This window comes from Oncorhynchus mykiss, chromosome 18, assembly GCF_013265735.2.
Source record: "Oncorhynchus mykiss isolate Arlee chromosome 18, USDA_OmykA_1.1, whole genome shotgun sequence".
In the NCBI taxonomy this organism is placed as follows: Eukaryota; Metazoa; Chordata; class Actinopteri; order Salmoniformes; family Salmonidae; genus Oncorhynchus; species Oncorhynchus mykiss.
The window spans coordinates 41,169,139-41,182,692 of NC_048582.1; the positions used below are offsets into that span (position 1 = coordinate 41,169,139).

The 13,554-nt window shown below is 43.0% G+C and overlaps 2 protein-coding genes across 3 annotated transcripts; both read left to right on the forward strand.

Annotated features, from left to right (window-relative positions):
• Positions 1 to 132: 132 nt before the first annotated feature.
• tatdn1 (TatD DNase domain containing 1) lies at positions 133 to 3,503 on the forward strand. Of its 2 annotated transcripts, none has more exons than XM_021572055.2 (12): positions 133 to 288; positions 776 to 841; positions 1,044 to 1,093; positions 1,366 to 1,429; positions 1,555 to 1,698; positions 1,853 to 1,895; positions 2,028 to 2,113; positions 2,205 to 2,245; positions 2,371 to 2,447; positions 2,552 to 2,622; positions 2,726 to 2,852; positions 3,075 to 3,503. In XM_021572055.2, exons 1-12 carry the CDS (start codon positions 222 to 224, stop codon positions 3,175 to 3,177), a joined length of 939 nt encoding a protein of 312 aa, XP_021427730.1. In that variant the 5' UTR covers positions 133 to 221; the 3' UTR covers positions 3,178 to 3,503. The 2 variants fall into 2 exon arrangements, with proteins under 2 accessions (XP_021427730.1, XP_021427731.1); XM_021572056.2 differs by having other exon boundaries at positions 282 to 381.
• A 919-nt stretch (positions 3,504 to 4,422) lies between these two features.
• rnf139 (ring finger protein 139) lies at positions 4,423 to 9,472 on the forward strand. Its single transcript, XM_021572054.2, has 2 exons — positions 4,423 to 5,059; positions 6,633 to 9,472. Exons 1-2 carry the CDS (start codon positions 4,897 to 4,899, stop codon positions 8,480 to 8,482), a joined length of 2,013 nt encoding a protein of 670 aa, XP_021427729.1. The 5' UTR covers positions 4,423 to 4,896; the 3' UTR covers positions 8,483 to 9,472.
• The last annotated feature ends 4,082 nt before the right edge of the window (positions 9,473 to 13,554 follow it).

Below are 13,554 nucleotides of genomic sequence, written 5' to 3' on the forward strand. Positions count from 1 at the left end.
CACCTACGTGATGCGTAATATACATTTTTACTATTTTAGCAATATTGATAATAGCAAAGAATATATGATAATGATCTAGAGTGGCTGTAATAATACACAACACATACTATTTCCTTTTGTTGTTATCATTTTTCGTCACCTGAGACAAAGGTAAATATAAAATATGCGCATCTATTTGGTTAGACATGGTAATTGTGTATGAGGTTGTAGAATAATGGGAAATGCTCAAAATTGCATGTGGAGTTTCTTTCAGCAGCCTGGCAAGGATGGCACACTTACAATTTATAGGTAAGACGTTACCAGGGATCGGATTGAGCAGTGCTGCCATATACTACAAGCAACTATACGTTGTCTAAATTAGAGAAGTGGGTGTTGCTGAATGTACAGTACTACTGATAGCTATTTTAGCTTACAGAACCCACCACAACTGCGGAACGACAGCTAGTCTAGCCAGTTTTCTGAACTATGCCCCTTGATGTAACAATACATTATTACATTACATTAGCTGTGCATGGAAGCTTGTACAGGAATCATCTACAGAATCAGAGATGGTCTATTGTTACTGTGCCACTTGACAATAGCCTAACTGTATACACGGTTCAAAACTGCTGTTGAGCTGCCTATTTGTGGTAAAGCTGAACGTGATGTAAGGTTGTCTTGTGTGAATTATGTAAGTACTAAGCTGCTTAGTACTTACTATAGACATGGATGCCTATAAAGCAGGGGATATATATGATTTCTGAGTTATGATTATGTATGCCATTCTGCTCCACAGATATCGGTATTAACCTAACAGACCCTATGTTTCGAGGAGTTTACAGAGGAAATCAAAAACACCAAGGTAGGTGTGAGTTGAACATGCATTTGGGCTACATAACACTGCCAAATGAAACATCTGATCAGATATGTGCAATATATGTTACATTTGCTAGGCTGATTGGGAATGTATTAAGCATTTCTAACATATCTGTACTTCATTGTTGCCTAGTGATATACTCATAAATTGGTCAACTTTTTTATTTAAAAAAATACATAATTTGCAGGTGACTTTGATCAGATAATTGACCGTGCTGTCAAAGTTGGAGTCCAAAAGGTAAGATTTGTGTCGGTTTAATTTCATGTCAATATCATAAATATGATATCATGTGAATAGCCTATATCAGGGCTATCCAACCCTTTTCCTGGAGAGCTACTGTCCTGTTGGTTTTCACTAACCCTAATCTACGGCACCTGATCCTAATAATTAGCTGGTTGATACACCGACTTAGGTTAGTTACAACTGGGGCTGGAGTGAAAACCTACAGGAGCGTAGCTCTCCAGGAACCGGGTTGGAGAACCCTGGGTCATGTTCCTTAATGCTTACAGTTCATGATCACGGGGGGAAATCTTGAAGACAGCAAGGAGGCCCTCAAATTAGCAGAGTCCAGAGGTAATGATAATGTATCAAAATGACTAGGATTAAAATGATTATTCACTCGTGTTTAATAGATTTTGTCAGCGCTATCGGAGTTATAACAGTTTCATTATGGTCATCCAATTTGTTTCTATGCACAGAGGAATTTTACAGTACGGTTGGATGTCATCCAACACGCTGCAGCGAGTTTGAACAGAGTGGACCAGATCAGTACTTCACATCACTGAGGGAGTTGGCAACATCAAACAAGGGCAAGGTGGTGGCCATTGGAGAATGTGGATTAGGTAGGTTGGCAGCCATATATTGTCATCATCTCCAACTCTTAACAGTCCCTGTTATACATGTATGTTTTAGTGTTGTTTACAGTTTCAACATACATGTACAATAAATGGGTCAAGTTCTTTAGCCCACTATATGCCTCTGCTCTCAACATCACAGATTTTGACCGGTTGGAATTCTGTCCAAAAGAAACTCAAATGAAGTGAGTTACCTTTTTTCTTTTAGAATAATGTTTCTAGACTGCACCAATACAAATAATGTACTGCACTTAACGAAAGGAAAAATGTCAAAGTTAAGATTATAAGTGCATCAAACCACTTTTTCCCTGTGACAGGTATTTTGAGAAGCAGTTTGACTTGGCTGAGGAAACCAAACTGCCAATGTTCCTTCACTGCAGAAACTCGCATAAGGACTTCCTTGGTATGTTTGTTGTCTCACACATATACAACATCTGCCTCTTGATGCCATGACAATGGCTAATGTTTTATATTGTAATTTGTTTTCTTGGCAGACATCATGAAGAGAAACAGAGACAGATGTGTCGGAGGTGTGGTAAGGAAATTTCTCAATCAGATGCTATTTTGTAGAACCATTCATGTAATGAATAAATTATTTCCCATTGACCCGTAGAAAAGTTATAAATCAGAGTGTCATTGGATGCTTTTCAATTCTACCAGGTCCATTCTTTTGATGGAACTAAAGAAGATGCTGCTGCCCTCACTGACCTGGATCTATATATTGGCATAAACGGCTGGTGAGATCATTTTGACGTTGAGAAGTTATTATGGAGAATAGTGACCTGTGTAAATATTGTCTATTTCATGCCAAATCTTTGTTTTTGTTCTCTTACCATTTCAGTTCTTTGAAAACAGGAGCAAATATTGAAGCGATGAAGTCCATTCCCAGTGAAAGACTGATGATTGAGACAGGTTTGTGACTGCTGAGAAAAAGTGCTGATATTAATCTGTCTAATTTTGATTCAGAACATTGGGAGAATGCTAGTTTGAGTGAATGCTCTCCTCTCATTTCTAGATGCTCCATGGTGTGGGGTGAAGAACACTCATGCGGGGGCCAAGCACATCAAAACCACATTTCCCACCAAGAAGAAATGGGAGGCAGGACACTGCTTGAAGGACAGGAACGAGCCTTGCCATATCATGTATGTCAGTTGGTTCCTAGGTTGAAAGGGATTGTACAAAATCTGGGGGTCTCCTTAGCATATAGTATGTTACAGGGATGACCCAACTTGGACTTGTTCATTCATTCATGCTAATCTGAGCATTACCAGCTGAATTGATTAGCCCTGTGATCTCATTGTGTTGTTGTTCAGGATGATATCTGACTTTTTGTAATGTGAATCGCTTTTTATCCTTTATTCCAGACAAGTGCTTGAAATCATGGCTGCTGCAAGGAATGAGGATCCTGTGGAGATGGCAAACATCATTTACAACACCACTATGAAAGTGTTCTTTACTGGAAGCTGATTACTTTTCCTAAAATACATTTTCCCGGACCTAATTTGAAAATGCCTTTTGCCCTTAAGGCAGAGCATTTCATGCTACTCTTCAAGAGTGGTTTATGTTTACACCATCTGCCAACTGGCTCCAACTGCTCATGTTAGCACTTGCTGGTGTCAATCAGTGAAGTCCTCAGAAATGCCTTATCACTAACTTTGCATGGAGAATTTAGTTAGCATGGCCTTAAAATGCCTATTTGCTCTGTTCCATCTGACTATGCAATCCACTGATTCATCAGCCCAGGGAGGGATGTTAAAAACTTGATCTCCACAATAAAAATAATCTAGACATTATCTCACATTTATTTTAGACTAACATTTTGTGTTCAACAGAGGAAAGCAAGGGATAAGAACATTGTCAGCCATTATGGCAATGGAACATTTAGAAAGAACAACAGGGTAACGTCCATAGATACAGATCAAAAAGACTGAATGACTGGGTCGGGTCTCTGGCAACCGAACCAATAGATCGAACGACCAGCCGGCTTGGGTAGCAAACCTAGATTTGTATCGGGACTATCTTGTGGAAGTGTGAAATAGTATGAATTAATTCGTTATTTTAATGTGTTGTATAAAAGGGGTAATGCCCTCGAAGCCAGCCTGAACAACACCTATGCTAATATATCCTCCAAACACCGGATTCGAGGGCATTATCACTTAAGTATAAGTATTTTAACCTTTATTTAACTAGGCAAGTCAGTTAAGAACAAATTATTATATACAATGATGGCCTACTGGGGAACAGTAGATTAATTGCCTTGTTCAGGGGCGAACCACAGATTTGTACTTTGTCAGCTCAGGGATTCGAAAGGTTACTGGCCCAACGCTCGAACCACTAGGTTACCTGTTGCCCCTTGTGTTCCCCATGTACCTTTTGTATTGATGTAATATTGTAATAAAGTATCCTATTTCCGATTAGCACGTGAACGCGGCAGAAAGCACCATAAAGCCACATATAGGACAATGCGCCAGATATTTCACCAGATGTCTAAATGTGAAGCATCCGGTTGGCGTTTCCACTCACTACCAAATATGGTGATGAGAGGAAGAAGCCCTGTGGCCGGCAGCGGGAAAGATGGAGCGAGATGGATTTTGGCCAACATTCTGCAGATTTTCTCATCAATAAAACATTTGATCTACATACAGTATTCTGTTTCCAAAAACTAAAATATGTAACAAAAATAGTGGACTGCGTTTTGCAGACTTCACCCTTTGCCAAAGTTTCTGAAATGTGCGTTTAGAAGGAGCGCAAGAGCGAGTTAATACACATGCGCACTTCACAGATTAGGCAAATATGCAAATAATTGCTACAACGCGCCAATAGAATCTCAGTAGCTGGTGCTTGGCTCTGCCCATCATCTCCCTGCTTGCTCTACCCACTATGATAAAATCACTCCCTTTGGAAAAGACAGGCTCTGGTCTATCTTGGGTTAGTTATAAAAATCTTTGATGAAGCACGTTGATACGTCACAGACTACACCTTTTGACGTCAAAAACGTCACGAGGGTTTAAAAAAAGTAGCAACTTCCGCGTTCTTTGCATAGCAACAGGAGGGCAGCGAATATGGCGGATTGTACGGACCCCGTTAAATAACGTGTGGGAAGTTGACACCAAAAGAAGCGAGAAGCTGGAGTTTTTAACTCTTTAAGCGGAGTGACCGAGTCCTCCAGGACTTACGCCCTAAGCTATGGCCTCGGCTAATGTCCGAATCGGCCAACAAGCCTTGACCGTGCTGGATGTGGCATTTCGAGTCCCTTGTATCTTTATTATCGACGCCATTTTTAACTCTTACTATGATCCTGGGTCAGGATGGGCCGGAACAGCGGGCAAGATTTTAATCCGAGTAATGGGTAAGATTATTAGTAGTTTTGGACCCCTACATGCGAGCTGCTGTCACCCTCTTGACAGCTAACTAGTTACTATTGCAGACGTCAGTGTGGCTGACTCGTGTCACCTGTCAACCGCGAAGGGCCTGGACCACAGCCCAATCCTCCCAAAGCCGTTTTATTTTTGTTATTTGACCTTTATTTAACTAGGCAAATCAGCTAAGAACAAATTCTTATTGACAATGACGGCCAAACCTCAACCTGGAAGACGCTGGGCCAATTCCTGTGCGCCACATTATGGGACTCCCAATCACGGCCGGTTGTGATACAGCCTGGAATCGAACCAGGCTCTGTTGTAACGGCTCTAGCACTGAGATGCAGTGCCTTTGACCGCTGCGTCTGTGCCACTCGGGAGCCAGTGATAACAACACGAAGACCATGTTCTTTGCAGTTGTTAGCCAGATAGGAAGCTAATAACCCTACCCCTTACTCCTGGGCTTTCTAGTACATTTAGCTAGCCAGTGTTAGGCAGGCAAGTAACGTTAGGCAGGCATATGACCAACACATTGGCTATCAGACAAATTAATACCAGCCAGGTGTTGTAGGATAATTTACCTCTGGCCAAGTAGCTAGTAAGTAAGGTTATGAAGTATGGGTAAACCTGTTTTGTCAATGCAGGACAAATAACTGATGTTGTGGCCTTCATTTTGGCCTGTCAATACTGTCACAGGCAAACAAACACGTCTAGGTAGTTTGCTGACCTCGGTGTGTGTTTGATCAGTTACTTTTTGGCCATACTTACTGCCCTCAAGTCCAACACTATGTTTGCATGACCCTTGTCAAACAGCCTACCTACCCTGCAAGTTACCATACTACTCTCTCCTTGCAAACAGGTCTAAGTGTAACGATTGACATATGTCATGTTTTCAGACAGTTTTAGATACCGACCCTACCTTTGCGCTTGATTACACTGAACTACACTGGGGTCGGAATGCAATCATGGTTACATTAAGACACAGTGGAGCCAAAGTGAGATATGGGTCTGAAAACATACCTCCATGCAGGGAAGGGAAATGCCACTGTATATCAAGTTACACTTCATCCACACTGATACATAGAGAATGTTGAAATACTGTTAGTTTTCCTTGGAACACTGCCCTTTTCATCCTCATATTAGCAAACAGTAAACACTGCAGCCAAATTTGAAATGGCAGTGTCCGCCATTGTTCGACGTGACGTGCCATTTCATAATGGCTGCTAGGGCTACCTCGTATTAGGACGAAAAAGGTTTGTTTTCCAGGAAAACTAGCAGTATTTCAATATTGTCGATGCATCAGTGTGGATAAAGGTACAATTTGGAGTACAGTGGCATATCCCATCCCTGCATTGAGGTAAGTTTTCCGACCCCAGTATAGTTCAGTGTAATCAAGCTCAACGGTAGGGTTGGTAGTTTGCCTAAAGTAAGATACTACCAAATGACTGATCCCTCTCCAGCTAAATGTAGTTCTAAACCTTATCATAAATCAAGACCTTTTGTACAGTAGATCGTCTGTTTCACTTGATGTCATGTTGACACTATGGTTTGAATTTGTTTCAGGTATCGTGGTCTCCAGTGTGGTCCTGGTGTTGTCTCAGAAGGCCCTATTCAAGTTCTACACGCTATTCTTCGCTGTGCTCCTGGGAGTGGTGGCCGTTCTTATCAACTACTACGCCATATCTCACATAGACTTCTACAGCGCCTACTACAAAGCAGCGCTGGGCTTTAGACTCGTACCACGAAACGGGCCCACCCTATGGTTGGGCATGGCCGTGGTGCAACTCCTTTTCGGCATGGGCTATGTGGTGCTGCTAAACATTCAGTCTGTGTTTGCTGCTCTTGTGGTCCTGGATGTCATGATTCCGCTGTGGGGGCTCATCATTGAGCTTCCCGTGGACGTACGGCAACTGGTAGCGGTGGCCTCGGGCCTGGCTCTGGCTCTGAACACGGCTGTGTGCCTGGCCCTTAAGCTCAAGTGGTTCTACTACTCCTGCCGCTACGTCTACCTGCTGGTGCGCCACATGTACCGCATCTACGGGCTGCAGCTTCTGGTGGAGGACACCTGGAAGAGGATCCGCTTCCCGGACGTGCTGCGTGTCTTCTGGCTCACACGCATGACAGCGCAGGCCATCATCCTGGTCTACGTAGTCAAGGTGGTGCGGCACGAGAGCGGCGAACACAGCTACCTGACGTGGGACGTCTTCTGGGACCTGTTCAGCAACCTTATCATCAGCGGCTGCGACTCTACACTGACCGTGTTGGGCATGAGTGCCGTCATCTCGTCCATCGCCCACTACCTGGGCCTCAGCATCCTGGCATTCATCGGCTCCACCGAGGAAGAGGACAAGCGGCTGGGCTTCGTGGCGCCCGTTCTTTTCTTCATCCTGGCCCTGCAAACGGGCCTGAGTGGTCTGGACCCTGAGGAACGGCTGGTGCGGCTCAGCCGCAACATGTGCCTTCTGCTGACTGCCATCCTCCACTTCATCCATGGCATGACGGACCCCGTGCTCATGTCGCTGAGTGCCTCGCACGTCTCCTCCTTCCGCCGCCACTTCCCGGTCCTGCTGGTGTCACTCTGCCTCTTCGTGCTGCCTGTTGTGCTCAGCTACACCCTGTGGCACCGCTACGCCCTCAACACCTGGCTGTTCGCTGTCACGGCCTTCTGCGTGGAGCTCTGCCTCAAGGTGGTGGTGTCGCTGACGGTCTACGCCCTGTTTATGGTGGATGGCTACTACAACGTGCTGTGGGAGAAGCTGGACGACTACGTCTACTGCGTGCGCTCCACGGGCAACGTCATCGAGTTTGTCTTTGGCGTCATCATGTTTGGAAACGGCGCCTACACCATGATGTTCGAGGCGGGCAGCAAGATCCGCGCCTGCATGATGTGCCTCCATGCCTACTTCAACATCTACCTGCAGGCCAAGAACGGCTGGAAGACCTTCATCAACCGCCGTACGGCTGTCAAGAAGATCAACTCCCTGCCGGAGGTGAAGGGTGGCCAGCTGCGCGTCATCGAGGACGTCTGCGCCATATGCTACCAGGAGTTTGCCACGTCGGCACGTATCACGCCGTGCCAACACTACTTCCACGCACTCTGCCTCCGTAAGTGGCTCTACATCCAGGACACGTGTCCCATGTGCCACCAGAAGGTGTACATTGAGGAGGAGGCCCAGGACAGGGTGCCCTTCAACAACAACGGCTACGTTGCGCCAGGCGGGGACCTGGGCCAGTTTGCAGAGCCCGGCGGGGCAGAGGCTGCAGCAGCCGCAGGTGGGCCTGAGAATGAGAATGAACTACTGGAGGATAATGATAGTATTGAGTATGACGAGGATGAGTGGGGGACAGAAAACGGTGAAACGCCCATAGAGGAAGACTATATTAATGATGACACAGACTCTAACGGGGACTGATCAGCCCTATAGAGATAAATATATTATATATATTTAAGTACATGTTCTCAACATCAGGGATGTCACTCATTGTCACTCTTAAGATTTGTTTCCTTTTTTGTTTGTCTTTGGGTTAGCTCCTCCAAGGGCTTGCAGAGGTGTAGCTGCTATGATGAAGTGTGCCTAGGTGGTTGGGTGTCCCAACAGGTGCAGTTCTGTGTGAGAGACCCACATTCCTTGTGTTTTGTAGGGATGCTGTTGGTCGTGTGTTTGCTGTTTTGCTGAAAGAAAGTAAGCAGGGAGCCGAGAGGGCCTCCAAGAGCTCCGGCGCCAAGAAGAGGTTTAATTAAAACGTGAAGTTCTACTGTAATCACAGATATACCTCTTATTATTACTACTGGTCTCTTGTGTGACCTTGCTTAAATTGTGTACGTTATTGTACATGTAATAAAAATACACTTTCCCTTAGAAAAGAGAAGGTTGTATTCAAATGAGTGTTTTGAGAGATGCTACTTTACTCGACTTCAAGAGATGTTTGAGTCTTACCTTGGAAATGAAACCGCAACATTGCACCATGTTTTGCTCAGACCATGTGTTCATTAAGAGATCTCTGCACTTCAACTCACTTGGTTGAAATAGTTTTGTTAGTGATGCTTATCCGCACTTTTGCAGTTTTTAAAAGGGCAGTTGATTTTACATTTTACAACTGAAATGACATTCTTTAGAAATGGCAACAGCTTCCGGAGCAACTAAAGATAACATTGTAATCTTAAATACAATAGTAGTTATTATTAATCATGGTGAATTGAAATTACTGAAAGTATCACTTGTCCTAATCAGGAATTGAGAGGCATCTTATTTAATTGAAAAGCCGTGCTTTCAGTTTATTTCAGCAATGAAGGACTTTGATTATTGGTTTAGTTGTTTGCTTTTAATGACAGGTAAAGCTGTTCATTTTGCATTTTGTATTAAAAAAAAAGATCCATGTAAATAAAATCATCTTTAATAGTGGTTTGGTCAATAAGTGCTCAAGAATAACTTCAAACACTGTAGTACACGCTAGTGAGTTACCTTTTCATATCAGCATAAACGACCTTTCCTGTTTCAGCATGACAATTCCCCCGTGCACAAAGTGAGGTCCATACAGAAATGGTTTGTTGAGATCGGTATGAAAGAACTTGACTGGCCTGCACAGAGCCCTTACTTCAACCCCATGAATTAGAACACCCAACTGCGTACTACCTCACTACATGAGCTACATTTCCATCCAATTTGCATCAGATTTTCATGCGAATATTCTGAAATCTGCATAAAATGTATTTTTCATTCGGTGTTTTTAACAGCGAACGTTATTTGTATGTGCACGACGTCATCACGCACACACTTTTATCATCAATAGTTTGATTTTTCGCATTTTCAGAAAAACTGTAAGGTTAACGTTATATAGAAATCAATTCGCAGCTAGGCAGGTAGGATACCTACATGAGATTATTATGGATAAAAGCGATATTTGTATTTGTCAAACGGCAGCAAAGCATCGATCACCATGTCATCAGAATAAGACCCTCTAACGTTACATGTATTGGAAAGGAGTGTCAAACTCATCCACGTGCACTTTGACCAACCTGTGAAATGCATAATTGATTTAATCTGTAGCCTAATAAACTGCATGGTTTCACGAGTCGTACTGTGAGGAACACACAACATATAATTGCGTGATGGTTATTTTATCATTATTTGCGCATAAAGGCGTTTCCACCGCAATTTCTCGCATAATTAATTTTACAGACGGAAAAATGCCACCATGTTGAACGAACAAATTGTCTTTCGGCATTTATAAAATTGTACCGGCATATCCTGTTTCCATCAACCGGTCGGATGTGACTTTTTTCATGCGTCAGGTAATTCATCCACATGAAATGGCTGGATGGACCTGGTTACTGATGATGAACATGAGTTTCTTTGATAAGTACCTAGGCAGAACTACCAGGGATTAGGGAACAACATAGTCCTGCCCGCTCAACCCTGCTTACAACACACAAACCAAATGTAAACCTTGTGAAACAAATGCTAAATCCTCACACACAATATATACAAAAGTATGTGGACACCTTCGAATGAGTGGATTTGGCTACTTCAGCCACAACTGTTGCTGACAGGTGTATAACATCGAGCACACAGCCATGCAATCTCCATAGACACATATTGGCAGTAGAATTGCTTTAGTGAAGAGCTAAGTTACTTTCAATGTGGCACCGTCACAGGATGCCACCTTTCCAACAAGTCAGTTTGTCTAATTTCTGCCCTGCTAGAGCTGCCCCGGTCAACTGTATGTACTGTTATTGTGAAGTGGAAACATCTAGGAGCAACAACAGCCATGAAGTGGTAGGCCACCAAGCTCACAGAATGAAACCACAGAGTGCTGAAGCGCGATACGCGTTCCTTGGTTGGAACACTCACTACCAAGTTCCAAAGTGCCTCTGGAAGCAACATCAGCACAAGAACTGTTAGTCGGGAGCTTCAAGAAATGTGTTTCCATGTCGGAACAGCCGCACACAAGCCTAAGATCACCATGCGCAATGCTAAGTGTTGGCTGGAGTGGTGTAAAGCTCGCCGCCATTGGACTCTGGAGCAGGAGTGATGAATCACGGCTTCACCATACTGCAGTCCGAAAGACTAATCTGTTTTTGCGGATGCCAGGAGAACGCTACTTGACCCAATGCATAGTGCCAACTGTGAAGTTTGGTGGTGGAGGAACAATGGTCTAGGATGGTTTTTCATGGTTTGGGCTAGGCCTCTTAGTTCCAGTGAAGGGAAATCTTAACACTGCAGCATAAAATGACATTCTAGACGATTCTGTGCTTGCAACTTTGTGGCAAAAGTTTTGGGTTGGCCCTTTCCTGTTTCAGCATGACAATTTCCCCGTGCACAAAGTGAGGTCCATACAGAAATGGTTTGTTGAGATCGGTATGAAAGAACTTGACTGGCCTGCACAGAGCCCTTACTTCAACCCCATGAATTAGAACACCAACTGCGTACTACCTCACTAATGCTCTTGTGACTGAATGGAAGCAAGTCCCTGCAGCAATGTTCCAGCATCTAGTGGAAAACCTTCCCAGAAGAGTGGAGTCTGTTAAAGCAGCAAAGGGGGTACAACTCAATATTAATGCCCATCATTTTGGAATGAGATGCTCAACGAGCAGGTCTCCACATACTTTTGGTCATGTAGCGTAGATGCTTGACAATGCAGCAATTACTACACATTACTTTGCAAAACAAAGGTACTTATTATTATCATCACACGTGGATACTAATGTAATAAGAAAGATAAGTATAACTAACCCTGCATAGTTAATGTGTGTCGTTTATAGTGGGAGCAAATTAAGCACAGTGGCCAGAAGAGGCAAGGGTTAGGGTTAGGGTTAAGGTCAAAGCCAAGCACGAGTTTGCAAGATGCTATTTCCGTCAAGGAACGCCTCCTCTGAAGTGGGCGTGTTGACAAACTAAATTCGATCTGGCACTTCTAAACAACGTAATTTAAAAAAAAACTTTGGCAAATCGTCAAGTCTATAAAACGTAGTGCATTGTGTTCGTGACATATTTATTGAGATCAGATGTTTCATCGATGAGAAAATTAGCGGCCCAGTTTCAAATAGTTCCATCCTCGCCCACTATCCACGACTGGACTTTCTCTCACTACCATATTTGGTGGAGAGAACGTTCTGCGTTACCCCTTCTGTCTGTGCAGGGTTGCCATGTTTGTAGTTTAGGGCTACTTTGACAACGTAGTGGTGAAAATCTATTGGTCGCGGGTTGCGTGTTTTTGGGCATTTTCTAAATTGCACCGCGGCCCCCATGGCATTTCTCTTAAAAAATATATATTTCACTGTGACCTGCTGCTGACCGTCAGGCAGTGATTGACGCAATTACTGAACTTGAGGAAAGAGTAGCACGCGTGCACATCGTGACTACGTTTTTACCATTTGTAGGTAGGCTATTTAGATAATAATTATGGGGACACCTATTTCCAAAACTTTTTCCTGCACATCAAGAAATAATGGAGGCAAAGTAGTGGAAAACGACTTTGGGCGCACTACAGCTCGTTACATCAATATTCTAATGTAGACTTTGCCTTCAAGCGAAGTGTTTTATGCGTGCTCAGTTCTTGGGTCTCGGGGGCTCCCGGAGTAGAAATTATAAATGGAAGTTCGGGAACTCCCTCGCGTGGTTCTTTTATGTGGAGAATGATACATTTGACTCTGTTGTAGCCTATTAATTTGTATACCATTGTAGACTACCATTTGATACAATAAATATGTTGAAATTATGATATCATTTAGTCATTGCAAATCAATGTGCCACTTGTGTAGCCTACATGGGTCTGGCAAACCAATTTAATAAATAGCCTATAACTGTTGTAGCATTGTGTTATTATGCAATTATTAATGGGAATGTTTAGTTAAATACATTTGAAGTTATCTAAACTCTATCGCAATTGCCGGTCAATTGTTAGAACGCATTAGATTGACGGTAACTAGTCAGATTAGGCTACAGGTTTTTTTTTTAAATATCCAAAAAACTAGCTGTTGTTGACAAGCATATTCTGTTCCTAATTCACTAACATCAAACGTTTTAGAACACCTACTCATTCAAGGTTTTGATGTCTTCACTATTATTCTACGATGTAGAAAATAGTAAAACATAAAGAAAAAACCTTGAATAAATCTCCTGTCTGATTTATCAATATTTATGCACATGCACAAAAGGGATTTAATTACAATTATAAACCTGGTTCAAACCCTGAATGCTGCTTGGCTGAAAGCCTTGATATATCAGACCATATACCACCGGTATGACAGACATTTACTTTTTACTGTTCAAATTACATAGCAATAAGGCACCCCTGGGGGTTGTGTTATATGGCCAATATACCACAACTAATGACTGTATTAGCAGTGTATTAATAAACCAATTAGGCACATTTGGGCAGACTTGATACAATATGTTGAACAGAATGGAATGGTTCATTGGATCAGTCTAAAACGTTGCACATACATTACTGCCATCTATTGGCCAAAGTCTAAATTGAACCT

Excerpts from the sequence above, each read along its gene's own strand:
- tatdn1 (XM_021572055.2), top strand. The coding sequence starts at position 222 with ATGCTCAAAATTGCATGTGGAGTTTCTTTCAGCAGCCTGGCAAGGATG. Across the intron at positions 2,114-2,204 it reads CTCGCATAAGGACTTCCTTG|ACATCATGAAGAGAAACAGA; the intron begins GTATGTTTGTTG and ends TTTTCTTGGCAG. Across the intron at positions 2,853-3,074 it reads AACGAGCCTTGCCATATCAT|ACAAGTGCTTGAAATCATGG; the intron begins GTATGTCAGTTG and ends CCTTTATTCCAG.
- rnf139 (XM_021572054.2), top strand. The coding sequence starts at position 4,897 with ATGGCCTCGGCTAATGTCCGAATCGGCCAACAAGCCTTGACCGTGCTG. Across the intron at positions 5,060-6,632 it reads GATTTTAATCCGAGTAATGG|GTATCGTGGTCTCCAGTGTG; the intron begins GTAAGATTATTA and ends AATTTGTTTCAG.